Here is a 27,908-nt window from a genome sequence, read left to right on the forward strand (position 1 = left end):
TAAGACTGTCTTCTAGGAGTCCACTAAGTGTGAAAATGTATGTAAAATACAATCACAAGATATTCTGGGGACTTTCTCCAGTGCCAGTAAGTAGGTGCTGCCACAGGATATCAAAAGCCTCATAAGAAGATGAGGTTATTGGACAAAATCACCTAAAACAACTCTTCTGATACACTGTTTTGCTAAAAGACTAGAAACAAGTCAAATGAACAAACTATAACTGTTCTTTCAGAAATACATCTAAGATAGTAGATCAAAATAGCTACATAGGAGGCTCCAAGATGGCCAAATAGGAAAAGCTCCAGTCTACAGCTACCAGCGTAAGCGACGCAGAAGACAGGTGATTTCTGCATTTCCAGCTGAGGTACAGGGTTCATCTCACTGGGGCTTGTCAGACAGTGGGTGCAGCCCATGGAATGTGAGCCGAAGCAGGGCAGGGCATCGTCTCACCCAGGATGCGCAAGGGGTTGGGGAATTCCCTTTCCTAGACAAGGGAAGCTGTGACAGATGGTACCTGGAAAATTGGGACACTCCCACCCTAATACTGTGCTTTTCCAACGGTCTTAACAAACAGCACACCAGGAGATTACATCCTACGCCTGGCTCGGAGGGTCCCATGCCCACGGAGCCTCACTCACTGCTAGCACAGCAGTCTGAGATCCAACTGCAAGGCGGCAGCGAGGCTGGGAGAGGCATCTGCCATTGCTGAGGCTTGAGTAGGTAAACAAGGCGGCCAGGAAGCTCGAACTGGGTGGAGCCCACCACAGCTCAAGGAGGCCTGCCCGCCTCTGTAGACTCCATCTCTGGGGGCAGGGCATAGCTGAACAAAAGGCAGCAGAAACTTCTGCAGACTTAAACGTCCCTGTCTGACAGCTTTGAAGAGAGTAGTGGTTCTCCCAGCATGGAGTTTGAGATCTGAGAATGGACAGATGGCCTCCCTCAAGTGGGTCCCTGACCCCTGAGTAGCCTAACTGGGAGACACCTCCCAGTAGGGGCAGACTGACACCTCATACAGCCGGGTGCCCCTCTGAGATGAAGCTTCCAGAGGAAGGATCAGGCAGCAACATTTGCCATTCTGCAATATTTGCTCTTCTGCAGCCTCCGCTGGTGATACCCAGACAAACAGGGTCTGGAGTGGACCTCCAGCAAACTCCAACAGACCTGTAGCTGAGGGTCCTGATTGTTAGAAGGAAAACTAATAAACAGAAAGGACATCCACATCAAAACCCCAACTGTACGTCACCACCATCAAAGACCAAAGGTAGATAAAACCACAAAAATGGGGAGAAACCAGAGCAGAAAAGCTGAAAATTCTAAAAATCAGAGCGCCTCTTCTCCTCCAAAGCTCCTTGCCAGCAACGGAACAAAGCTGGACGGAGAATGACTTTGATGAGTTGAGAGAAGAAGGCTTCAGACAATTGGTAATAACAAACTTCTCCAAGCTAAAGGAGGATGTTTGAACCGATCGCAAAGAAGCTAAATACCTTGAAAAAAGATTAGCTGAATGGCTAACTAGAATAAACAGCATAGAGAAGACCTTAAATGACCTGATGGAGCTGAAAACCATGGCACAAGAACTATGTGACACATGCACAAGCTTCAGTAGCTGATTTGATCAAGTGGCAGAAAGGGTATCAGTGATTGAAGATCAAATGAATGAAATGAAGCGAGAAGAGAAGTTTAGAGAAAAAAGAGTAAAAAGAAACAAACAAAGACTCCAAGAAATATGGGACTATGTGAAAAGACCAAATCTACATCTCATTAGTGTATCTGAAAGTGATGGAGAGAATGGAACCAAGTTGGAAAACCCTCTTCAGGATAATCCAGGAGAACTTCCCCAACCTAGCAACGCAGGCCAACATTCAAATTCAGGAAATACAGAGAACTCCACAAAGATACTCCTCGAGAAGAGCAACTCCAAGACACATAGTTGTCAGATTCACCAAAGTTGAAATGAAGGCAAAAATGTTAAGGGCAGCCAGAGAGAAAGGTCGGGTTACCCACAAAGGGAAGCCCATCAAACTAACAGTGGATCTCTCAGCAGAAACACTACAAGCCAGAAGAGAGTGGGGGCCAATATTCAACATTCTTAAAGAAAAGAATTTTCAACCCAGAATTTCATATCCAGCCAAACTAAGCTTCATAGGTGAAGGAGAAATAAAATCCTTTACAGACAGACAAATGCTGAGAGATTTTGTCACCAGCAGGCCTGCCTAACAAGAGCTCCTGAAGGAAGCACTAAACACGGAAAGGAACAACCAGTACCAGGCATTGCAAAAACATGCCAAATTGTAAAGACCATCAAGGCTAGGAAGAAACTGCATCAACTAACGAGCAAAATAAACAGCTAATATCATAATGACAGGATCAAATTCACACATAACAATACTAACCTTAAATGTAAATGGGCTAAATGCTCCAATTAAAAGGCACAGACAGGCAAATTGGATAGAGTCAAAACTCATCTGTGTGCTGTATTCAGGAAACCCATCTCATGTGCAGAGACACACAAAGCCTCAAAATAAAGGGATGGAGGAAGATCTACCAATCAAATGGAAAACAAAAAAAGGCAGGGGTTGCAATCCTAGTCTCTGATAAAACAGACTTTAAACCAACAAAGATCAAAAGAGACAAAGAAGGCCATTATATAATGGTAAAGGGATCAATTCAACAAGAAGAGCTAACTACCCTAAATATATATGCACCCAATACAGGAGCACTCAGATTCATAAAGCAAGTCCTTAGAGACCTACAAAGAGACTTAGACTCCCATACAATAATAATGGGAGGCTTTAACACCCCACTGTCAACATTAGACAGATCAATGAGACAGAACGTTAACAAGGATATCCAGGAATTGAACTCAGCTCTGCACAAAGTGGACCTAATAGACATCTATAGAACTCTCTATCTCAAATCAACAGAATATACATTCTTCTCAATACCACATTGCACTTATTCCAAAATTGACCACATAGTTGGAAGTAAAGCACTCCTCAGCAAATGTAAAATAACACAAATTATAACAAACTGTCTCTCAGACCACAGTGGAATCAAACTAGATTCAGGATTAAGAAACTCACTCAAAACCACTCAACTACATGGAAACTGAACAATCTGTTCCTGAATGACTACTGGGTACGTAACGAAATGAAGGCAGAAATAAAGATGTTCTTTGAAACCAATGAGAAGAAAGGCACAACATACCAGAATCTCTGGGACACATTTAAAGCAGTGTGTAGAGGGAAACTTATAGCACTAAATGCCCACAAGAGAAAGCAGGAAAGATCTAAAACTGACACCCTAACATCACAATTAAAAGAACTAGAGAAGCAAGAGCAAACACATTCAAAAGTTGGCAGAAGGCAAGAAATAACTAAGATCAGAGCAGAACTGAAGGAGACAGAGACACAAAAAACCCTTCAAAAAAAATCAATGAATCCAGGAGCTGGTTTTTTGAAAAGATCAACAAAATTGATAGACCACTAGCAACACTAATAAAGAAGAAAAGAGAGAAGAATCAAATAGACACAATAAAAAATGATAATGGGGATATCACCACCAATCACACAGAAATGCAAACTACCATCAGAGAATACTATAAACACCTCTATGAAAATAAACTAGAAAATCTAGAAGAAATGGATAAATTACTGGACACATACACCCTCCCAAGACTAAACCAGCAAGAAGTTGAATCCCTGAATAGACCAATAACAGGCTCTGAAATTGAGGCAATAATGAATAGCCCACCAAACAAAAAAAGTCCAGGACCAGATGGATTCACAGCCGAATTCTACCAGAGGTACAAAGACAAGCTGGTACCATTCCTTCTGAAACTATTCCAATCAATAGAAAAAGAGGCAATCCTCCCTAACACGTTTTATGAGGCCAGCATCATTCTGATACCAAAGCCTGGCAGAGATACAACAAAAAAAGATAATTTTAGACCAATATCCCTGATGAACATCGATGCAAAAATCCTCAATAAAATACCGGGAAACTGAATCCAGCAGCCCATCAAAAAGCTTATCCACCACAATCAAGTTGGCTTCATCCCTGGGATGCAAGGCTGGTTCAACACACACAAATCAATAAACATAATCCATCATAAAAACAGAACCAACAACAAAAACCACATGATTATCTCAATAGATAAAGGGCTTTGACAAAATTCAACAGCCCTTCATGCTAAAAACTCTCAATAAACTAGGTATTGATGGGACGTATCTCAAAATAATAAGCGCTATTTATGACAAACCTACAGCCAGTATCATACTGAATGGGCAAAAACTGGAAGCATTCCCTTTGAAAACTGGCACAAGACAAGGATGCCCTCACTCACCACTCCTATTCAACATAGTGTTAGAAGTTCTGGCCAGGGCAATCAGGCAGGAGAAAGAAATAAAGGGTATTCAATTAGGAAAAGAGGAAGTCAAACTGTCCGTTTGCAGATGACATCATTGTATATTTAGAAAACCCCATCGTCTCAGCCCCAAATCTCCTCAAGCTGATAAGCAACTTCAGCAAAGTCTCAGGATACAAAATCAATGTGCAAAAATCACAAGCATTCCTATACACCAATAACAGACAAACAGACAGCCAAATCATGAGTGAACTCCCATTCACAATTGCTTCAAAGAGAATAAAATACCTAGGAATCCAACTTACAAAGGATGTGAAGGACCTCTTCAAGGAGAACTACAAACCACTGCTCAGTGGAATAAAAGAAGACACAAACAAATGGAAGAACATTCCATGCTCATAGGTTGGAAGAATCAGTATCGTGAAAATGGTCATACTGCCCAAGGTAATTTATAGATTCAATGCCATCCCCATCAAGCTACCAATGACTTTCTTCACAGAATTGGAAAAAACTACTTTAAAGTTCATTCGGAACCAAACAAGAGCCCGCATTGCCAAGACAATCCTAAGCCAAAAGAACAAAGCTGGAGGCATCACGCTACCTGACTTCAAACTATACTACAAGGCTACAGTAACCAAAACAGCATGGTACTGGTACCAAAACAGAGATATAGACCAATGGAACAGAACAGAGCCCTCAGAAATAATACCATACATCTACAACCATCTGATCTTTGACAAACCTGACAAAAACAAGAAATGGGGAAAAGATTCCCCATTTAATAAATGGTGCTGGGAAAACTGGCTAGCCTTATGTAGAAAGCTGAAACTGGATCCCTTCCTTATACCTTATACAAAAATTAATTCAAGATGGATTAAATACTTAAATGCTAGACCTAAAACCATAAAAACCCTAGAAGAAAACCTAGGCAATACCATTCAGGACATAGGCATGGGCAAGGACTTCATGACTAAAACACCAAAAGCAATGGCAACAAAAGCCAAAATTGGCAAATGGGATCTAATTAAACTAAGGAGCTTCTGCACAGCAAAAGAAACTATCATCAGAGTGAACAGGCAACCTACAGAATGGGAGAAAATTTTTACAATCTACCTATCTGACAAAGGGCTAATATCCAGAATCTACAAAGAACTTAAACAAAAATACAAGAAAAAATCAAACAACTCCATCAAAAAGTAGGCAAAGGATACAGACACTTCTCAAAAGAAGATGTTTATGCAGCCAAAAGACACATGAAAAAATGCTCATCATCACTGGCCATCAGAGAAATGCAAATCAAAACCACAATGAGATACCATCTCACACCAGTTAGAATGGTGATCATTAAAAAGTCAGGAAACAGGTGCTGGAGAGGATGTGGAGAAACAGGAACACTTTTACACTGTTGGTGGGACTGTAAACTAGTTCAGCCATTGTGGAAGACAGTGTGGCAATTCCTCAAGGATCTAGAGTAGAAATACCATTTGACCCAGCCAGCCCATTACTGGGTATATACCCAAAGGATTATAAATCATGCTTCTATAAAGACACAGGGACACGTATGTTTATTGCGGCACTATTCACAATAGCAAAGACTTGGAACCAACCCAAATGTCCATCAATGATAGACTGGATTAAGAAATTGTGGCACATATACACCATGGAATACTATGCAGCCATAAAAAAGGATGAGTTCATGTCCTTTGTAGGGACATGGATGAAGCTGGAAACCATTATTCTGAGCAAACTATTCCAAGGACAGAAAACCAAACACCCCATGTTCTCACTCATAGGTGGGAACTGAATAATGAGAACACTTGGACACAGGTTGGGGAACATCACACACTGGGTCCTGTCGTGGGGTGGGGGGACGGGGGAGGGATAGCATTAGGAGAAATACCTAATGTAAATCACGAGTTAATGGGGGCAGCACAACAACATGGCAAATGTATACATACGTAACAAACCTGCACATTGTGCACATGTACCCTAGAACTTAAAGTATGATAAAAAAAAGATATCAAAAACAAATAAGTAACTCAATAAATACATAAACAGAAAGAAAAAAAATAATATGGGAGCAATGCCACAGTGCTGTAGTCTCACTGTTTAGAGTGTGTTGGTGACATACGCATGTATAATAGCCACATGTACTCATATAGTCCTTGAACTATTGGGATCACTGCTGATATTTTAAAGTATTGGAGGTACCTTTTTATCTTGAAAAAATATAATATTTTTGAAAAACTTTAAAAAAAAAACCAAAAAACTCAAAATACCTACATAAACTACACACATCTGCCATGTCATTTCTCACAGGTGACCATGAAAAAGTAACAAACTTACTGGATTCAAGCAGGCTCCATAAAGCTTTACAATATTAGGATGGTTCACACGGGATAACTGCCGAAGCTGTTAAGAAATTAAGGTTTCTTTTAAAAAGTGATAACTTTCGAAGTACTGATTTCACAGTATCATTAAAATCTTACTGTTGTACAAAACATTTGTTTAAATCATTCAACAATCACTATTTACTAAGTAACAGGCATTGTAATCATAGTCACTGAAAATACCAAGTGACTGCCCAGAATGGCACAGAATCCCTGTTCTCCAGCTCATACAGTTTAGCTGGAGAGATAGACATCTAAACAAATAATTAAATCAATATGCAAAGTGCTATAACAGGAATTATGAACAAGGCATGATGAGTATATAGAATAAGAAGAGATGAACTCTGCCAAGAAATGTTAGGATATGATCCCAGAGATGGTACTGAGCTGCATTATACAAACCAGAAGTCATGTTATCATTGTTATCATCTTCATAGCTATAGTTGAACAGTCTAGCTACTCTGCGTGGGTCCCTAATGTGCACTTTATAGATATTGTATAATTATCACAACTCTGCAAGGTAGGTATTATCATTTCCATTTTAAAGATGAGATTTTAACCTTAAGTCTCACAGAGGGTTCAATGACCTGTTCTATAGCTAAGAAGTGGGGTGTGAACTTTAGTCTATCTGACTTAAAATGTGCACTCCCTCTGTATACTTGCCTCCATTCCATTTCTCATTTCTTGAATTAATTCTCTCCTCTCCATTCCCACTGCCATTGCCTTAGTAGTCCCAACCTGAACTGCTGCAGTGATCATTATAGCCTACTGGCTGGTTTCCCTCTTTCAGTTTTAATCATCCCTGATCCAATGATCCATACTGAGGTCAATGAAGGGTTTGGCTACACTCACTTCTCTTATTCTAGATCTCAAACTTCTTTCTTTCTTGTGAGACAGGTTTTGCTCTGTTACCCATGCTGCAGTGCAGTGGTACAATCTTGGGTCATTGCAACCTCTGCCTCCTGGACTCATACAATCCTCCTACCTCAGCCTCTGGAGTAGCTGGGACTACAGGTGCACAGCCACCATGCCTGGCTAATTTTTGTATTTTTTGTAGAGATGGGGTTTTGCCATGTTGTCCAGGCTGATCTCAAACTCCTGGGCTCAAGAACCCATCTGCCATTCCCAAAGTTCTGGGATTACAGATGTGAACCATCATGCCTGTCTTCAAAATTCTATTAATGCATCCCGCTCCACAGCAAACTGCTTCTTGTTCTCATTCTTTTCTCCCTTCTCCTCTCTTTTCTGCCCTTTTTCCACTCTTCTTCTTCTTCTCTATTACATACATTATGCTGCTGGCTCATATTCAGTCCACTAATGTCTCTAAACCTTCATACTGTATGCTAATAAAAAGCTCTATCTATCTAGAGCCAACATGTTTGGATTTTTCGTCCTAATAGAAGACTTAGTATCACTATTTATTATATTTATTTACTATATGAAAATATATTTACTATATTTCATCTTGCTAAGGTGAGATTCAGATAGCAGATTATACAAGCATTTTTTCCTCCTCTCTCCCTAATTGCCACTAAGATGATAAAGATTTGAAAAATTTTAAGGCATAACCTCAGAAGGATGAAGAGAATGTAAAGTGCACAAACAGCATACGTTTTTGGAAGCTGGAAAGCAAATGACTAGCAATAACTGATACAGCAGACCTAGAAGAGCTGCATCATAAACTGGCAATGAGAAAAATGGAGAAGCAACCAGATTTATCTCACAAAGCTTCCAAAAGGTTGGGGAGTGCTGGCAGAACGAGGTACCTATGCAAATGAGCTAATCAAAGGATAGGGCAGGGGACAGCGTAAAAGACCGAAAGATTCCTTCCTTGACTTCAGACAGCTCAGTGACTATCTCTTATCATCCCAGCAGAAGACTAGAGGTTGATTCTTTAGAGAAGGGGTAATAAACAGCATCTGGACTGGGGACACCAAACATGAAGGAATGAGCACAAAGTAGTTGTCTCTGGGAAGCAGAAAATTAGATTGGAGGAGGTATAGGAGACTGAAGTCTTTTTTACTAAGAATTTTTGGAGAACCATTTGATTTTTTATATTACATGCACATCTCATCTGGATTTAAAAAATTTTCTTCACGCTATTACGATCTTTTTGACTTGTGATTCCTAATGTTTAACACATATGCTATTTCACCCAGCTTTGTGAAACTGCTAATGTAACAAGAAATGATCAATAGCTTTATCTAAACTGTAATAAAAATATTGCATAAGACAAAGCTGAGGCTAGACTCCTAGAACATATTACTAGAAATCACCTTTCTTCATGCTGACATCAAATCACTTATCAGCATTTCTCAACTCATTCAGCCACTTACAAATCACTTTCTCATATCACAATTAAGTCCTCATTTTTCCATGTTATACATTAAAAATCTGAAGTATAATTTGAAATTATGATTAAATGAAAAAACAGAGATATAAATTCAGAAGGTTTATAAGGTACAGGCCACTTATCCATTGGCCAATGAGGTTTAATAGTGATAAAAACATTGATTTAACTAAATAATGTGATTCAAAATACAAAATAACAAAGTTAGTAAAGGATAAATTTGATAATACGCTAATCTCATGATTATTTGATTTTCATTCATCATTCAATCTAATCTATTTCTAAAAGAACAGTTGCAAATTTTCATGCTAAATGAGAAAAATCAAATTTGAAATAATTTTTCTTTAAAATAATCTAATTTGAGTTTCTAAAAACATTCCATTTAAAATAAGTGTATAAAATTTCTTAATTTTAGATAATGGGAAAGCATACCATTTCTTTTCTATTTTAAAATTAAAATATTATGCCTTGAAATAGATCTGAATTCCATGGATGAAACTGTTTTAATTCAGGGGTGAATTCATTTATGTAGTTAAGTCTCTTTTCCCCTAATTTTTAATCAGACTTAAGAGTATGAATGAGAAAATGTTCCTATGGCAGTACCTTTGACTAAACCAAATTGCTGATGTTCATGTATACAAAGAAATGACATCTGAGAAACCAATCTTTTTCATAATATTAAATTCACAGAGTATCTTAAGTGCAGAACTACACAAAAGAAATGACATCTCAACTTACCTCTACAATAAATGCTTTCCTCTCAGATTCACTTTCTATTTGTTTAATAGCAACATCTTTTGCTCTCCACTTAGCTTTGCAAACAACTCCAAAGGCTCCTCTTCCAACAACCTGAGTTAAACAAACAAAAAAACAAACAAAAAACACCACAAGAATCGGAATCAAATAGATCAGCCCAATATAAAAAACTAAAGCCAATCTTTAAGACTTTAAATTAAAAAAAAAAAACATGGAAATCAACAGTATCTGGATTTGCCACTGAACAAGTATGAATTTTTGTTAAAGTGAGAAGATAATTAAACGCACGCTTGTCTCTATCTTTGAAAGTTTATGATCTGTACACCCATTCATTCTCAAGTAAAACCAAAAAAGACACACGGAGGAACAAAGTAAAGTGATTTGTTAAACAGAGAAAAAAAAATTAAAACAGGCAAGATGAATGAGAAGACAGAAGATGATATGGAAAAACAAAAAGCAGGAACATATAATAAATATTTCCAGCTATCATATTTTAGAAATTAAAAATAGCCTTTGAATAATTCAATAGGGATAGGGAATGGAGGAGAAAGAATATAAATATAGATGTTAAAAGACTGGCTATGAAGGACAGATAAAATATAGTATTATTTATTCCATGGAATTTTATTCCGCAAGAAAAAGTATTGATATATGTTACTTACAATATGAACTCCAAAAACATTATGCTAAGTCAAAGAAGTCAGACACCAGAGACCACATATTGTATGATTCCATTTATACAAAATGTTCAGAAAAGGCAAATCTAAGATAGATACCTGGGTCCGAGGGTGAAAATTAGAATTAACAGTAAATGAGTAGCTGGTATCCTGACAAAGTGATGAAATTATCAAAAAAAAAACCAAAAACCTAATTTATGGTGGTGGCTGACAACCTGGTAAATTTGCAAAACCCACCAAATTGTACACTTCACATGGGTGAATTTTATGATGTGTAAAATAGATCTCATTACAGTTATTTTTCAAAAGTCATAAAAATAAAGATCAGCCATGTATCATACTATTGTTGAAGCCAACTGATGAGTACTGCATGGGTTCATTGCTCTCTCATGGAGTCCTATTTTTACAAATATTTGACATTTTTCATAATATAAAAAAAGAAAATAAAAATAGCTTTTGATACTTGTTAGAATAAAATCATTAGATTTTATTATTGTGAAAGGACCTTAGTTAAGCACCACCTACTCCAATCTCTCAGCTTCCAATGAACCTAAGCACTTTGTATCAAGGCCTTTTTCTTTAGCAAAAAATTTGCATCTCTTAACCATATTTATATGTACTTTCTATGCAGCAGGCACTTAACTAATGCTTTACATACATTACCTCATTTACACAGGCCTAGAGGAAGGTACTAATGCTATCCTCATTTTACAGTTGAAGTGCCTAGCTTTAAAGAAGTAAACTAACTTGCCCAACACTATATAGCTAGCAAGTGTTAAAGTGCAGTCTGATGCCAGGTAGTCTAACACGGGATTGTTACCAATCCTAATTTGTAACATATATAAAGCCCCATGTCGTGAAGTAGAAGTTAGTATCTTCCCTTGGAGGAACTTTCACTTTAGACTTACATGAACAAATTCCTGGCACAAAACTCTTCTATAACAAAGCTGACTATAGCTAGGTTGATCAAATGAGTTATTATCTAACTGAGGGCACTTTGGAGATTAAAAAGGGGGTATTAATAATAATAATATTAGGACACTAGTTGTAAACTGCGATGTGTATGGCCACTCTAGCCATAGCTTAAATTCCACTTCATGTATCAATAAGGCAGAATGAACATTTACCATATTGTTCAATGTCTAAAGCCACTCAAATGGTTAACATTTATTGAATGTTTACTATGTACCAGGTACTATTCTATGTGCTTCTCATGCATTAACACATTTAATCCTATTCCATTTAAAAGGGAGGCAAATGGAGTCACATGGTTGTAACTTGCCCAAGATTGAATGGTCAGAAAATATTCAGAGAAGCCAGGATTTGAAGCCTAGAGCACGTAATGATGAACATACTCTATATTCAGCTTCTGTTCATCAGTGGCTTAAAGGAAATGGGGCTGCCTGTAGGCAAAAATTTCAAAGTAGGCCAACATCTCTGGTACCTAGTCTTTGTTTTGTTGACTTTCCATTTCACTCGTCCTAGCCCTGGGCGCTCAGTGTTCTGTGGTTTAGGTTCTCGTTCTCCTTCACAATTCTCATCAGACATTTGTACTTGCCATTCAGTTACTTTATTGTGAATAGAGGGTACTGGCTACCTGGTACCATTAGAATAAATGAAAGAGCACACCCAGGCTCTGAAATCCAATAGACTTGAGTTTGAATGTAGGGCTCTGTCTACCTATTAGCTCTTAAGGGTGGACAAGTTTGAGTTTCTGTTTTCTCAACAGTAAAATAGAAGTGCTGACGTTTTACTTTATGAATATCTACAGGATTCATAAGTTAAACCAGGTATTTCCCCAAATACTACAAAGAACAGTAAGTGCTTGGCATTGGGTATGAAGCAGTGTAAAGGGCTGTAGTACTCATTTCTTTTCTTTCGTTTTTTTTCTTTTGGGTAGAGATGGGATCCCACTATGTTGCCCAGGCTGGTCCTGAATCCCTGAACTCAAGTAATCCCCCTGCCTCAGCCTCCCAAAGTGCTGGGATTACAGGCATGAGCCACTGCACCTGACCTGTAGTACTCATTTCTCTTGCAATAAACTAAGATGAGGCCGGGCGCGGTGGCTCACGCTTGTAATCCCAGCACTTTGGGAGGCCGAGGTGGGTGGATCACGAGGTCAGGAGATCGAGACCACGGTGAAACCCCGTCTCTACTAAAAATACAAAAAAATTAGCCGGGCGTGGTGGCGGGCGCCTGTAGTCCCAGCTACTCGGAGAGGCTGAGGCAGGAGAATGGCGTGAACCCAGGAGGCGGAGCTTGCAGTGAGCCGAGATTACGCCACTGCACTCCAGCCTGGGCGACAGAGCAAGACTCCGTCTCAAAAAAAAAATAAATAAATAAAAAATAATAATAAACTAAGATGAATAGCAAGCAGGTCCTAAAAAAATTTCAACTTCGTGGCAACATTAGTTTAAGAACACAGGCATGGAGACCAGACTATACCTATTGATATTACTATTAAATATGAAATGATTATGAAGTAATTTATTCTTCAACTATGTATTTATAAATACATCACAGCAACTGGTACTTACTAGGAATCCCCTTTTTTCATTTCCTCCATTTTGAGGAACGTTCATGCAGGGATTCCAAACATTATCTATTATTTGTGAATCACACGTTTGTCATAAAAATTCATTTGACTATTTGTAATTCACAAGTGCCACCTAGTGATGAGAGCAGAGCTGATTCTGAGCTTTCAACTTAAAGCCATGGGAACAAAATGTGGCCAAATGAGGACATGATAAACTTTCTCCTTTTGCTCAAGAAAGCAATTTTCTAGAACACCCTGAAATACAAAACAGGCACATTCCTGTAAGATGAGCCCATTGGCTCAAGAAGCCTCCATTCTTATTAGGGCCACAAGATATTTCACATGCACAGTGAAATGACAGGATCTAAAGTTATAATAAAGAAAGGTGAAGATGTCCAAGGTTGTACTGACCTGAAATACAGGATAGAAATAATAACTGCTGTGAATTCAAAGGAGTGAGATTATAAGCACAGTCAATACATAAAGAATTAAGTTTCTGTGTATCAAAAATGACTTCCCATTTTTAAAAATAGCATAAAGGTAGATACACTGGGGATGAGAAGAAAAAGTATATATAAAGAATGAACCCCTGCCTTCACGGAATGAAAGTGCGGTAGAGAAGAAATTTAAGACTAAATAATAGTACTTAAAAACTTTTAAACACTTACCAGCTGAAGAGAGCCAAAGGTAAGGGTCCATGATGAAGGCTAATAAACTCCTCCCTCCCCCTTTTCAGGATAGGGTTAGGGTAGGGATTCAACAGCAAAAAAGACTTATACCCCTCTCTTCTCACTTAGATCCCCAAGAGCAGGCATCCTCACAGCATGTGCTCTGCAAACACCAGAAGCTTCAAAGGAGTAAGGATTGTGGCAAGGAAGACAGACCAAGGGAGGCCCTAACCCGGGTTCCCTCAGCCCCAGTAGAACATGTAAAGGATAAAGAAAAACTCTTGTGAAGCAAAAAGCAAGGTAACTGAGAATTAAGGAGTCTTCTGATCGCAGGAAGGAGGCTGCAGTAGGGCAGAGTGTTGGGGCCTACAATAGAGGTCTGTGGGATGGTAGCTAGCTCAAATACTTAATGAAGAACACAGCTGGGTTTCAGAGGATTAATGAAAGCCAAGGGGAAGGCCTGGTCAGCAAGCAGGGAGAAATGGGTTAGGTCTTCTGCCTTCAAAGGATGCAAGTGAGGCTTGATGTTGAAAGAATGATGAACTTCATTTGTTTACTCCTTAAACCAATATTTCTTTAGTGCGTACTACATCCAGCTACTGTTTGGGACATCAGAAATACAGAAAGAAATAAGACAAAGGCTCTGATCTACACAAATGTACTTTCTAGTGTATGTGGAGGGAGGGGAGAAGGAGAAAAGACAATCAATATACAAACAAAAGATGAGTAAGAAAAAAATCAGACTTTAAAAAAATGCCACGTAGAACAACAATGACAACAACAAAAAATAGGAGATGCTATGACCAAGAGACTAGTGGCAGCTCCAGGCTGGGCAGTTTGAAAAGGCCATATAAAGAAGTTACTAATCTGACATTTGGATGACACAAGGCACCAATCCCAGCACTTTGGGAGGCTGAGGCAGGCGGATGACGAGGTCAGGAGATCGAGACCATCCTGGCTAACACGGTGAAACCCCATCTCTACTAAAAATACAAAAAATTAGCGGGGCGTGGTGGCAGGCGCCTGTAATCCCAGCTACTGGGGAGGCTGAGGCAGGAGAATGGCGTGAACCTGGTGGGAGGCAGAGGTTGCAGTGAGCCGAGATCGCGCCACTGCACTCCAGCCTGGGCAACAGAGCTAGACTCCATCTCACATAAAAAAAAAAAAAAAAAAAAAGAAGAAGGAGGAGGAAGGAGGAGGAAGGAGGAGGAAGGAGGAAGGAGGAAGGAGGAGGAGGAGGAGGAGGAGGAGGAGGAGAAGAAGAAGAAGAAGAAGAAGAAGAAGAAGAAGAAGAAGAAGAAGAAGAAGAAGAAGAAGAAGAAGAAGAAGAAGAAGAAACAACTAATATAAAGCTTTGCCCTAAGGGAAAAGAAAAACCTCACTACTTTGTTCACTCCAATATGTGAGCCCAACCTAAGGGCTATGCGCTATTCCAGGCACTGAAGATACAAGAGTGAACAAACCAAATCAAAATCCTTGTTCTCATTGTTTTTATTCTTGTGGAAAAAGACAAATAAAAAGGAAGGGAGTTGTGTGCTAAGAAGAAAAGGAGTATAATTGTGTGTGTATACACACATGTATGCACTCTGCTTCACTCAAATTTTAGACAAGGTAATCACTCAAGGCCTCACTGAGAAAGGTGACATTTTAGTGATGATTTAGAGAAATACTTGGGAGTGTCTGGTGTGGCTGGTGTATAGTGGAGGAAGGGAAGAGTGATTGTAAGGTAAGGCTGGAGGGACAGGCAGAGGTTGGATCCTGAATGGCTCTACCTACCATGAAAAGGAGTTTGAATTTCAGTCTAAGCGCAATGTGAAGGAACTGAAAAAATTCAAGGAAGTAAGGATGGTATGTGACTTACATTAAACAAAATCATTATAGCTCTTAAAGAAAGAATTGTAGGGAAGCTAGGATATGTAAATACAGACCCATTAGGAAGCCATTACAGCAGTCCAAACAAGCAACAGTAGCTGCGAGGGCAAGGTCAATGGTAGCGCAGAAACCGGGCAGATCTGGGACATGTTTTAGAGGTAGAGTCAATAGGGTTTGCTGATGCTCTGCATCCAGGCAGGACAGGTGTAGAGGAAAAGAGATGAATCAAGGAAAACACCTAGACTGGACAACAGTTTACTGAGGGATAAGAATGATGCACATTTTTTTTTTTAATAACTCAGTTTGGTTTTAGTCATATGAAGTTTAAGATGCCTACTGGATATCCAAGAGGAGATATCAAGTAAGAAGGTAGAAACTGAGTAAGGGGATCTATGGAGAAGTCAGACAAAGAGATACAAACTTGGGAGTCATTAGCATGTAGTCAGTTTTTCTGGTCAATCAGTTGGAAGAAGTAATCAAAAATAATATGGAGATACTGGAGTCCAGGAAATGAGCTTTGAAGCAGTTCAACATTTAGATCACAAGAGAGGAGAAGCAATGGGCAAGGAACAGGAAGGAACAGTCAGTATGGTAGCAGGCAAACTAGGAGAGCGTCAGAGAAGCCAAAAGAAAAAGACGTTCCAGGAGGAAAGCAGATATGAGGGCAGTGAAAGCATATGCCAGTGGCTCTAAAAGTGTGGTCTCCGGTTCAGCAGTATCAACATCACCTGGATATTTATTAGAAATATAAATTCTCAGGGTGCAACCCAGAATTATTGAGTCTGATGGTAAGGCCAAGCAATCCATGTTTTATCAAGCCCTCCAGGTAGTTTCAATGTTTGAAAACCACTGCATTCAAGGCTAATCCATTAACAACAAATAATAAGGCAAGATATTTCAGTGGAAGCCATCACACAGACCAGAGAGCTCTCCCTTGCTGTTTATACTATTTGTGGAAGCTTTCTACAGCATCCATACGTCATCTAGAGCAGGAGAAAGGGAAAAGGAAAATCCTCATGAGGGAAGACTGAATTTTGAAATAACTGAATTCATCTTGAAATTTCTGAGTACAAAGATACTTAAAAGAGGTAAGTATTACATGGAAATTATCCTTGTTGTGGCAAGATTAAACGCTTTTCTCTACTGAGTTGAAAAGAGGAATGACTCGTAATTAAATAGTAGTTACAGAAAAATAGATTACATTTCTGAACTTTTAAAAACAAGTAAGAAATACCGGCAGGAGACAGGAGTTTGTTTTGTTGTTTTGTTTTTTTGAGACAGGGTCTCACTCTGTCACCCACGCTGGAGTGCAGTGGCGCGATCTCAGCTCACTGCAGCCTCTGCCTCTCTGGCTGAAGTGATTCTCCTGCCTCAGCCACCCAAAAGTAGCTGGGATTACAGGCTTGTGACACCACACCTGGCTAATTTTTGTATTTTTAGTAGAGTCGGGGTTTTGCCATGTTGTCCAGGCTGGTCTTGAACTCCTGAGCTCAAGCGATCTGCCTGGGTTGGCCTTCCAAAGTGCTGGGATTACAGGCATGAACCACTGTACCTGGCCAGAGACAGGAGTTTTGTGCTTTAAACAAGAAAGAGTATAAGCCTATATCCATAAGAGTAGAAGATAGAATAATCAGATGATATATACAACGGATAAAGTTGTTTCCTGGTATATTTTGCTCTCCCTCCCCCCATTCTGATACTAGCTCTCTAAGGGAAAAGTCTGAATGGGAATTAGAGATGGCAGAAGGTGCTATGCAGCATAAAAAAAAGCTTCCCAGGGCATTCCAATATACTTCTCATTCCTTTCTTCAAGAAATAACATTTTAAAGAAATGCAATTTTATTATCTGTATAACGATAATGCAACCTTATATTTAACAATATATTACAACTTGTAAAGCTCTTTCTTACAAATATGATGGAGTTTGAGTGTCACCATAAACCCATGAATATATAGGATTTTTTATTCCTACCTTAGAGAGAAGAAAACCAAGGCTCCAAGAACTGAAGTTACCTATTCAAGGATCATGGAATTAGTAAATCAGAGTCAGCTTTCAGGTATGTTTCATGGTGCCAACAAAACAGAGGCCTGCCAGGATTTGGTCCAGTGCCCAGTACAGAGAAAAATGCTACTCAAAGGCAGCAAGTATGATAACTAACAACAATCAACTTTTCAAAAGATTATATTCAAATTGGATTTTAGCTGTTTAGAAGGGGATTTTAAAAAGCCCTAATCTCCTTTAAGAAAAAAGAGTGAAGTTGGGTTAATAGAAGGCTTGTGTATAAAGGGCTTATGGCAGTCTCCAAAGATGGCTGTCAACAATCCCTTCTCTGCCTGTCTCTGCTTAAGAGTTCTATTTTAGCCTCTTTCACTGATTCTTCCTTCCTCTGTCCAAACCTTAGATGCTGCTACTTTCCAGGGTTCTGTCCTCGGCCCTTTTGTTTCTGAATCTGTTCTCTAATCTCATGGCTTCATACTCTCAAATCTCTCCCATCCAGGTCTTTTGCCCAAGCTCAAGATATATTTAAAACTGCCTTTGAGACTCAGGGGTCCTACAGGCTTATTAAGTTCAATATGTCAAATATTGACTCCATTATCAGTCCCTCACTTGTGTATATTGTAGTTTACTTGACCTTAGTTAAGTAGATTTACAGATATTATCTCATTTTAATTAAGTCAATTCTCACATTTTAGCAAAGTTTTATTTAGAAAGTACTTATTACAACTTGAGTCATGATCAAATGATAGTATGAAACCTTTCATCTCCCATTGTTTAAAAATATCTATTTCATACATACACACTGAAAACTGAGTATACAAAATAGAAAGTGTTTTGTTTTACCAGTGGGAGACAGACAAACAAAAAATTGTGGACACCACTGCTCCAACAGGAAACGCTGGTTAAGAAAGTTCATTATTGTCTGCACTCCAACTCTCTCAGGCTATGTAAAACAGCACTCCACTGACTGGGGAAAATCTTACATGTGTATAGATTTAAAAAAAAAATATCATATATTTCTAAGAAAATGTTTCAAATGCAAATATCTTGGTAACAAATTTCCTTATTGTATTAATCAAGAACATAAAATCTTGGAGAAGATCAGATGTAGAATAATAATATGTCTGGACTACAAAGGCCAAGCCTAAAAACACATAAGGAGATTATGTACATTATTAGATAGGGAATGAGCCAATGTTACAAACTACAGAAAGCAAATTTGATGTTTTTCTTGACATATGGTAGATCAATAGAAAAAAGTGGCATAGATGGCCACTCGAGACATACTGGCAACTGAGGTAAACAATGAAAAAACTTAATATTCAAGTTGTAAACCACTGAAAGAAGGCCACTTTTTATTTACTACCAAATTTCTAGTCCAAGTTCACAAATCAAACGTGCTTTCTGAATCGTATTCTTTTCTGAATAATACAGTTTATTTGACACACTGTAATTAACAATTAGGTTGTTTTTTAAAATTTTTTAGAGAGACACGGTCTCACTATGTTGCCCAGACTCGTCTCAAACTCCTGGCCTCATACAATTTCCCACCTTGGCCTCCCAAAGTGTTGGGATTACAGGTGTGAGCCACCGTACCTTGCCCAACATTATTTTAAATGACTGTTTTTTCCCCAAAGATGAATTTTCATCAAAAAAGTAAAAAAGAGAACATATCAAGTTACACGTATTTCCTCTATCACACACATCCAACCAAAATGGTGACCTACAAATAAATATTTCAGATATTCTTCATAATCCTTCATTTGTAAAAAACAGGAATGCAAAAAGGACTTTGGTTTTAAAAGGGAGGTCAATTTGGAAATATTTCCTTCTAAATTTATGAATGTTTTCTAAATCAAAATGTTTTTGATTACTTTATGATAAGCATTTCTCCCCCTATGGTTGAATCCTCTGTTTTGGGTCTACAACTTTAGTCTCATACAATTAAGTAGATTTAAATTTAATTTCTTAATAAAAAATACAGAAGAATATGAGATGGTATATAGAATATTTCCATGCAACTACTATTGAAAGGCACAAAAACAAAAATCAGGTTTTGTGTGTATGTATGTTATTTTTAAAGAAATTCCTTTAAAAATTAATTTCCTCATGATGTAAGATGACTCCATTCCTTCAGAGAAGTCATGTTAAACAACCAAACACATACCTAACCTAAATGGAAAAGGATGTATGCCTTTGTGCTCTTAATTTATTATTAAATAATTCTTTTAATTGTTCCGAATTCATGTTATTTTTAGTTCAGTGACTATAGCTGTCAGTTTCATTTGGCCCTGTTCTATGAGCTATCTGAATGGACCCCTGGTGATGCTGGCATTGTTCTGGCTAGAAATGCGGAACATGACAGAACAAGCATAGATCATACATTTATTAGTTAGGACTTGGAGCCTCCAACTATGTTAGAACTTCAATATCTATTAATAAACTGGCAGAGTGGAACTGCCATCTGCTGACAAGATGGATTTGACAACATAAAAGTAAAGCTTTGATTATTCAAACTGTCTTCTGAATTTTTCAGGCAGTCTTTTAATACCTGCCACAATACATCTCACCCGTTTTCTAGGCTTTTATTTCAAATAATATGCTCATGCTATCTTTTAAGCTACACATGTACAATGCAAAAATTATCTCTGTAGCTACCTCTTAACTATAGTAATTCCAGATTTCTACTGAAATCAGTGGTCACTTTCACATGAAAGAATGTATTGATTATTTTAGGTATCCATAATTAAATAGTGACTAACAAATCTATGTACTCAGTTTGTTTAGACCACTATAAATTAGGTTTTTCTCTAATACCAATTCCCCATATATTTGTAACTTAAACTTACAAAGTATATATAACTGTTTAAGTTCTATCTGTATCTCCTCTTTGTAGCATATTTTAGCTTTTAAAACAAAACCTTTGTGTGTCTCCTTAACAAAGCTGAAGAATATATACAAATGCTGCAGTAATTTTATGTGTCCAATACTGTAGCTTTGTTCCTACACTATAGTTGAGGTCAGCATTATGGGTCTCCCGTTTCAAAAGCAACCATTGTAAATAGTGTCTTTTTAGCACTCTGTAGTAAAGACCTACCATACGTGGCTTATCATAGCATCTTGCCCTTTACAGCATTTTTTATCCCTGCTAAACAAAAGTATCTGCTACCTGTAATAGAGTCGACATTAAAACAAGACTCAGATCTCATTTCTAATGTAAGTGTTGCCTTAGCCAAATTGCATAACTTAGCTTCTGTCTTCTCACATGTAATAGAAGAGAACACGATGGGCATTTAATTCTTATGATTATGCTGTGATACTTTCATGTACTCATTGAACGAATATGTATAGAGAACCTTCTAGGTTCTAGGCATTGGGGTTACAAAAGTGAATAAGGCACCTTACATTTTGCTGAAGGAGAGACACAATTTCAGTTACTGGTAAGTACCATGAAAGATAATAGAAATGACAAAGATCTAGGTTGCTCAGGGAATGCTTCTCTAAGGAAGTATTAATAACATTTGAGGTGGGACTTGACTGGTGAGGAGTCAGTCATCTTAAGTTCTGGGGGAACAGCACTTCAGGCAGAGGAATAACTGCAAAGAAAATTCATCTTAGTGACTTTCCCAACCCAAGATGGTCACTTTATTCAAAACCTAGTTTTAAACTTGTCCCTACTCAATGGAACCTTCTGTGATTAACTCTATTTTCAAATTATGGCTTAAGTGTTTAATTTACACTATATTCACAGTTTTAAATTTGTGGTCTATAGTTAACTGTTTTGTGTTTACTCCTGTCTCATATCATACTAAGTCAGACATTTTAAGGAGCGAATCCTAGGGTTCTTCTTCTATCATCTTTTTTTTTTTTTTATTTTGAGACACAGTCTCCCTCTGTTGTCCAGGCTAGGGTGCGGTGGCGTGATCTCAGCTCACTGCAACCTCTGCCTCCTGGGTTCAAACGATTCTCATGCCTCAGCCACTCAAGTAGCTGGGATTACAGGCCTGTGCTACCACACCCAGCTAATTTTTGTACTTTTAGTAGTGATGGGGTTTCTCCGTGTTGGCCAGGGTGGTCTTGAACGCCTGGCTTCAAGTGATTTGCCCGCATTGGCCCTCCAAAGTGCTGGGGATTACAGGTGTGAGCCACCGCACCAAGCCCTATTCATCTTTTATAGTACCTCAGAGTATTACGCACAGATGAGAATGTTCATTAAATGCTCAGGACCAACTACACTAAAAAGGAAATCAGTATTTTGTTTCCCCTTTCCCATACTAGGTTTGGTTATAGAGTACTTCAGAAAGTACTGAGTGACACTGTAAATCCAGTGGAAAGGGCAACTGACTCACAAGTGAGAAATCTCATATTCAATTCCCAGCTTTACCATTTACTTAGGCATGCGGATTCCGGCAAGTCAAACTCTATGACTGCTTGTCAGTATCTGTAAAATGGGATATCATTTGCCCTGTCGACCCAGGATTAGTTGGTCACCAACTAAATTCTATAGGAGACCATGATCACTGTCTTTAAAGAACTTCTAAGCTTACTGTAGAAAACAGTTAAATACTGGAAAAAATGAATTTGTTTTCATTTTAGAACTGGAAAAGACCTTAAATGATCTTGTTCAATCAGTTTACATGAGTAACCACAGGCCCAGAAAAATGTGGTGACTTCCTCAAAGTTACAAAAATATATTATGGCAGAATCAGTACAGCATCTAAATTTTCTTTTTCAGTCCAGAACACTTTCCACTATACCACCCTGTGTAACACTTCTTGTAACCCATCCCCTTTTATTCCAACATTCTTTATAGCCAGATCTAGATCGTAAACCCTAAATGACTTTTAAAAAGTACCTAGGCAGATTTCTGAGGCTGAGACCTTACCTAATTTGATTGAATTGAATTGAATCTAAGATGTGCCAAACTAATACTACTGAGTTACAATATTAGAAATGCAAGATCAGCTAATGTCTTAGAAATATGTATCTACTAAATGGCTGCATATTTGGCCTGTGGTTGAATTATTATTTTTTTTTTACAGTTTCTAATTATATTGATATAATACAATTCAATTATATTGAGAAATACATGATTTTCTTAATTTAGAAGGCAATATTCTCATACAATATAAAATATTGGAAGCAACATAAAATAGTTTTTGTTTCTGGTCATCTTTCTCTGTTACCTTACAATTGAACTGGAAGTGTAATCTAAGTTGACAAATAGCTAATAAGTATTCATGGTTCACCCTGGATTGTGTAACACTGGTTTAATGCATGCAAATGAAGAAGATGATGGAAATTATGTAATGCTTTCAATATCAGAAAGGTCCAAATTCAATCTTTAATGCAAAAATGAACTAAGTATTAAACATGAAAGGGAATAAAACAAACAAAAAACCCAAATGACTGCCTAATATTAGAAACAAATTTTCATCTAAAAACAAAAACCTACTCCCAGAAATGTCCTAAACACACACACACCCACATACACACAAAGATTGAAACATTATCTAAACTGAGAGAAGGGTCTTGGAAACACAGAAACCTAACCAGAAGCGAAATAGCTTTAGGGGAAGAACATCAAAGTGATAACTACCTCCTTAGTAATTTGTTTTTCCCTGAATCAAGAATGTAAAAAGCTTTAGAAAGTAGCATTCAAAAACTAAGGTTTTAAGAACCAAATGAAGTAAGTTTGTGAAAGCATTTAGTAGACCATAAAGCACAAGTTATTATTATATAACAATTTGTAGTCTACAAGCATAGCAATTCACCACAGAGCAGACGTAAACGCTTATTTAAAAACTGCAATTCTTGTATACTGACTCACTGAATTTTTATTCTTAAAAAAGAATATTGGCCATGAAAGCTGGATCAACTATCCACTTCTGGAAAAGGAATTTATCATAGCCTCAATGTAAAAAAAATAAACTAAAATTTCCCCCTCTTTTCAAAATACAGGTCTTCTTTTAGCCATGTGACCTTAAAGCAGGTCACATTTCCTCTCTGGAACTAGGTTTCCTAATATGTGTCAGGCCCTGTGGTAGGTGTTTTGCATATAATGTCTACTAAGATCTGATATGCAGATAAAATGAAACAGAATTTATTAGTCTTTTCTTAGAGTAAACTAAACTTCAAAGGGGTTAGGAAACTTGTCCCAAATCACACAGCTAATAAATGGAATATCTGATACACTGAACTTTCCTCTAACTCCAAAGACCTTGCTCTTCCCATCATATTATCTTGTAAAATGAGGATATTCTCAATGATCTCTAAAGTTACTTTATGTGATAAAAAATATATAATTCAGTAATCCATTACTCTTCCAAAACATGCACAGGAAAAAAAATTTATTTGTTGAACGTTATCTCACTACTTTGAACTTGCTGACACTTAAAAATAATTTTAGTATTTTAAAGTAGACATAACTCGTTGACAATCTGTAATATTTCACTAGGTTTTTCACGGGATATATAACGCAAAGTGCTTAATAAATTTTAAAAATGGCAAATAAATGGTAAGAGATAGTATTTTCAACCAAAGTTTTTAACAAGTTCTAAAGTGTCTTTAAAAAATATATATGCAGTTTTAACTTTTGTAAATTTTATAGTCATTAGAACCCAATTTACCTGTTAATTTGAAAAACGACGCTTTAAAGTCACTTTGAAATATCTTGTTCTAAAATAAATTACTGCAGAATAAAGAAAGAATATGGGTTTTCTGATAGCGATTTCTAGTCTAATGTTATATTCTGATTGTCACCGAAATCATTCGTTATCTCTTCAGAATATGCTACTTGAAACATCTTTTGATCGTAGACCAGTATATGTTACTTATGGTGAAATTCACCTACATTAGCTCAACTGAAAGCCGAGCATTTAAACATTACGAGTACCTCTGCTGTGCGGTATCGGAGAAATTGAGAACCATTCGGTGCTAACGGAAACACTTTATTAGACTTGATGATCTACTAATTTAACAAGCATTTATTGAGCATCCCCTACATGCCAGGTACTGAAGTAGAAGTCGAACATAATACAATCTTTGGCCATTAAGAACATCACGTCTAGCGGACTGAAACTCCAGAACGGCTACGATCTTCGCTGAAACTACTACTTACAGATACGAGAACTGGTGGACCACACTATCTCACCAGTTCATTCTCCTGTTTATCACCGGAATATTAAATCCAAAATCAAGAGTACCCAAGAGAGGAAAAAAGGCAGCTACTCCCGAGCAGTTAAGCTCAGAGAGTAAACCCTACTCCCACGTTACTGAGGGCTGTGGGGTCTCCCGGGTGGACCCCGCAGGGTCCTGCGAATTAGAGGCGCCGGGGAGGCACCTTCAGAGCCGGGACCAGGCAGAGGCGGGGGCGGGGCGGGCCGGGACCGGCGTCTCCATGCCGGGCCTCGCTCACCTCTTCCACCTCGATCTCCTTGTAGTCGATCTCTTCAAAGTTGAGGACCTGAGAAGGGGCTTCGATCATCTCACCGGCCGAAGACGAGGAGGAGGAGGAGGCGGCAGAGGCTGTAGACATGATCCCTCGCGGCGCCCGGTGGGGCCGGGAACGGTGCCGCCCGGACAATCCGGGTGAGACCCGCGCCCACCCGCCTCCGGACCGACCCTCAGCCTGGAGCCGCGCAGTCCTACTACCCAGCGACCCGTGACGGGGGGTAGAGGCAGCGGCCACAGCCGTGTCCGGCTCTGGCTCCGCTGCGTTTTCCGCCGACGGGCCCCGCCCACTACACTTCCGGTTCCGGGCTTAAATCGGAAACAGGAGGAGGGCCGTAAACTCCGGGGTAGGGGAGGGGAGAATTTTGTGACTTGGAAAGAAAAGGAGGGACAGGTTGTGGGTGGGGTGGAGTAAGCTAAGAAGCAAGCTTGGACCTCTAGAACAAATTTCGCGAGACCTTTATTACAGGGCCTCCGCAACCGGATGATACCGCGAGAGAGGATGCCTGACGTAATTAAAGTGCGCGAACGGAAGTGGCGCGGAACATGACGGAAAATCAGTACGGTTGGTCCCTTAAGGACCAGCGGGAAAGATAAAAGCTGGGGTTTCGTCTGTGCTGCGTGAAATATGTCTTGGCCTCACTTCTTCTCCTCTGAGCTGCCTGCAGACAGGCGAGGTGGTGTTGAACTGTGTTTTTTGTGACGAAGCTTTTAAGTTTCATCCCTAAACTAAGTTGACCTGTTTCTTTAAGACGGCTTGCAAGATGTGTTTTCCTCAATGTGGGATATAGAAAGAAGTTGCTCCTGTTACTTTGAGCTAGTACCTGACGATATGAGAAATTCTAAAAGAGCGAATCAGATCATGCAACATGAATAACTATGGAGGCTGAGTGATCAAGAACAGAAGTTAATATTTTGGTGTTACAAACTTTCCACCGATTAGGTGAATAAGATATTTATAATTTGGTGTGTTCATCTCAAGTTATGGATTACGAGTGCGGGGCACTAGTGCTTTACATTGGTGAATGAATCATCAACAGTCGCCTTGAAAATCAAATATTTTCGTCACCATTTTCAGGACATGAGAAAATACGCTGAGAGTTTAAAGCAATTATGGTCCTCACAAACTAGATCAATCTGTCCCCAAGATGGTCAGTATTGCTCATGTTGTACTACCAGCACAAGTTTTAGTTTTAAACTAACTGTTGAACTTTATATAGTCCGTTTGACATAAAGCCTAACTGTGGAAATTGGAGTTAGAGATGAAGATTTAAAGACCAAGAATGGATTCCTGTGAATGTCACATTCTAAGTTTCAGTAAGAGACTGAAAGGGGGAAGTGAGGAAAATAGTAATTGGAATGTCACCAGAGGAGAGCTTTCCAATGAAGAAGTAGCCAACCAAGTATATGCTGTATAGAATTATGTTAAACACATTTGGGATTGAAAATAGATCATTGGATTTCACCATCAAGAAGTTATAAACTCCTGGGAAACATTGTTACTTTTTATTCGTAGTTCTAGTGACACGCAGTGACAGTTTGATGAGTGGATAAAAAAATGAAAGAAGCGATAATTTCTTTTCATTATACACTCTCTCTTTGCATGCTCTTACCCAAGATCTCTGTTTCTCATACTATTTTTATAATGATGACTCCTAATCTCCAAATACTCAAGATTTTTCCTGAATTCTGGACCTATTGGTCGTCTGTACTTAGACAAACACCTTTCAGATACCACAGAAAATTCAAAAGTTGTCACCCACCACAAATATATTCCTATGTTATTTTCCTATGTCACTTAAGGATGCCATCACCCAGTTGGTTGTCCAAGTGAGAAATCAGGGCATGTGAAATGGTGTGTGGTGCGCTGATACCCAATAGAAGCTGATTTAGTCAGTGGGACAGTCATTTTCACCTGTCATTCCCCTTGCATTTCCAAACAAGAATGGTCACTTCTTACCTTGTGCTATAACTCTGCAGGTCTATATGTGATTTCCCTTTAACACCTTGATCTTGCTGCCAGGTGGGAACTCAATAAATACTTACATATTCTGTACAAATGAATAGCTTTTGTCAATCCTCCCTTTCCCTGGAGTGTAAGATATGTTTCCTGTACCTTCAGTTTAGGACTGGAATCTTGACAAAGGGCTAATTACTACAGCCATGATGCAGTTCTCCTGCTTGATTTTTTCCCCCCAAAATTTTGTTACAAAAATGTCAAATATAGAGAAAGGTTGAAAGAATGTTATGGTGAACACCTATATGCCCACCACCAAGATTCTACCTTTAACATTTTACTATACTTGCTTTATCATAATATACATATGTGCATCTCTCCATCCATGTTTACATCCATCTACCATTTTGCTAGATGCATTTCAAAGTGAATTGATTACAAGATTTTGAATATCTTCTACCCCTACACTTCTATGTTTTATCCACTGATTTGGACTTCTGATATTGATGCCAGTCTAATATCAATTTTTGTCCAATTTGCTTGCAGATTACTTTTTTCTTTTTTGTCTGCCTGCACCTCTTCCCTAGCTTCTGGTAATAGATGGAAAATTTCATCAGTGTTTATGTCTCTGGGTTCAGTCATTCCCAAGGTCCAATCCATCTCTTACATTCTGTGATTTGGTTATGTGAGCTAGTAAATTACCATTTCATTTAAGCTGGTCCAAGTTGTATTTTTGTCACTTGTAACCAAATAATCCTAAGTAATAAAGTTTAAATGCAGAGGAATGATGGAGGGGAGCTGAACCTCTTTCAGTTCACTTCAATTTTGACTTTGCATTTCCTTTAACTTTCATGAATGAAGGATAGAAACTTGACCTCACAATTT

General features: G+C 38.5%; 1 protein-coding gene across 4 annotated transcripts in view; it reads right to left on the reverse strand.

The window, feature by feature from the left end:
* The window catches only part of MAP3K7 (mitogen-activated protein kinase kinase kinase 7), a 77,404-nt gene extending 49,675 nt beyond the window's left edge, over positions 1 to 27,729 (reverse strand). For all 4 annotated transcript variants that reach the window (XM_055258937.2, XM_055258938.2, XM_055258936.2 and 1 more), the window contains exons 1-3: positions 25,032 to 27,729; positions 9,845 to 9,955; positions 6,713 to 6,778 (exon numbers count right to left, since the gene is read on the reverse strand). In XM_055258937.2, coding sequence (XP_055114912.2) covers positions 6,713 to 6,778; positions 9,845 to 9,955; positions 25,032 to 25,151 — 297 coding nt within the window. In that variant the 5' untranslated portion in view covers positions 25,152 to 27,729. The remainder of the gene's footprint in view (positions 1 to 6,712; positions 6,779 to 9,844; positions 9,956 to 25,031) is intronic.
* Between the last annotated feature and the right edge of the window lie 179 nt (positions 27,730 to 27,908).

This window comes from Symphalangus syndactylus, chromosome 2, assembly GCF_028878055.3.
Source record: "Symphalangus syndactylus isolate Jambi chromosome 2, NHGRI_mSymSyn1-v2.1_pri, whole genome shotgun sequence".
Lineage (NCBI taxonomy): Eukaryota > Metazoa > Chordata > Mammalia > Primates > Hylobatidae > Symphalangus > Symphalangus syndactylus.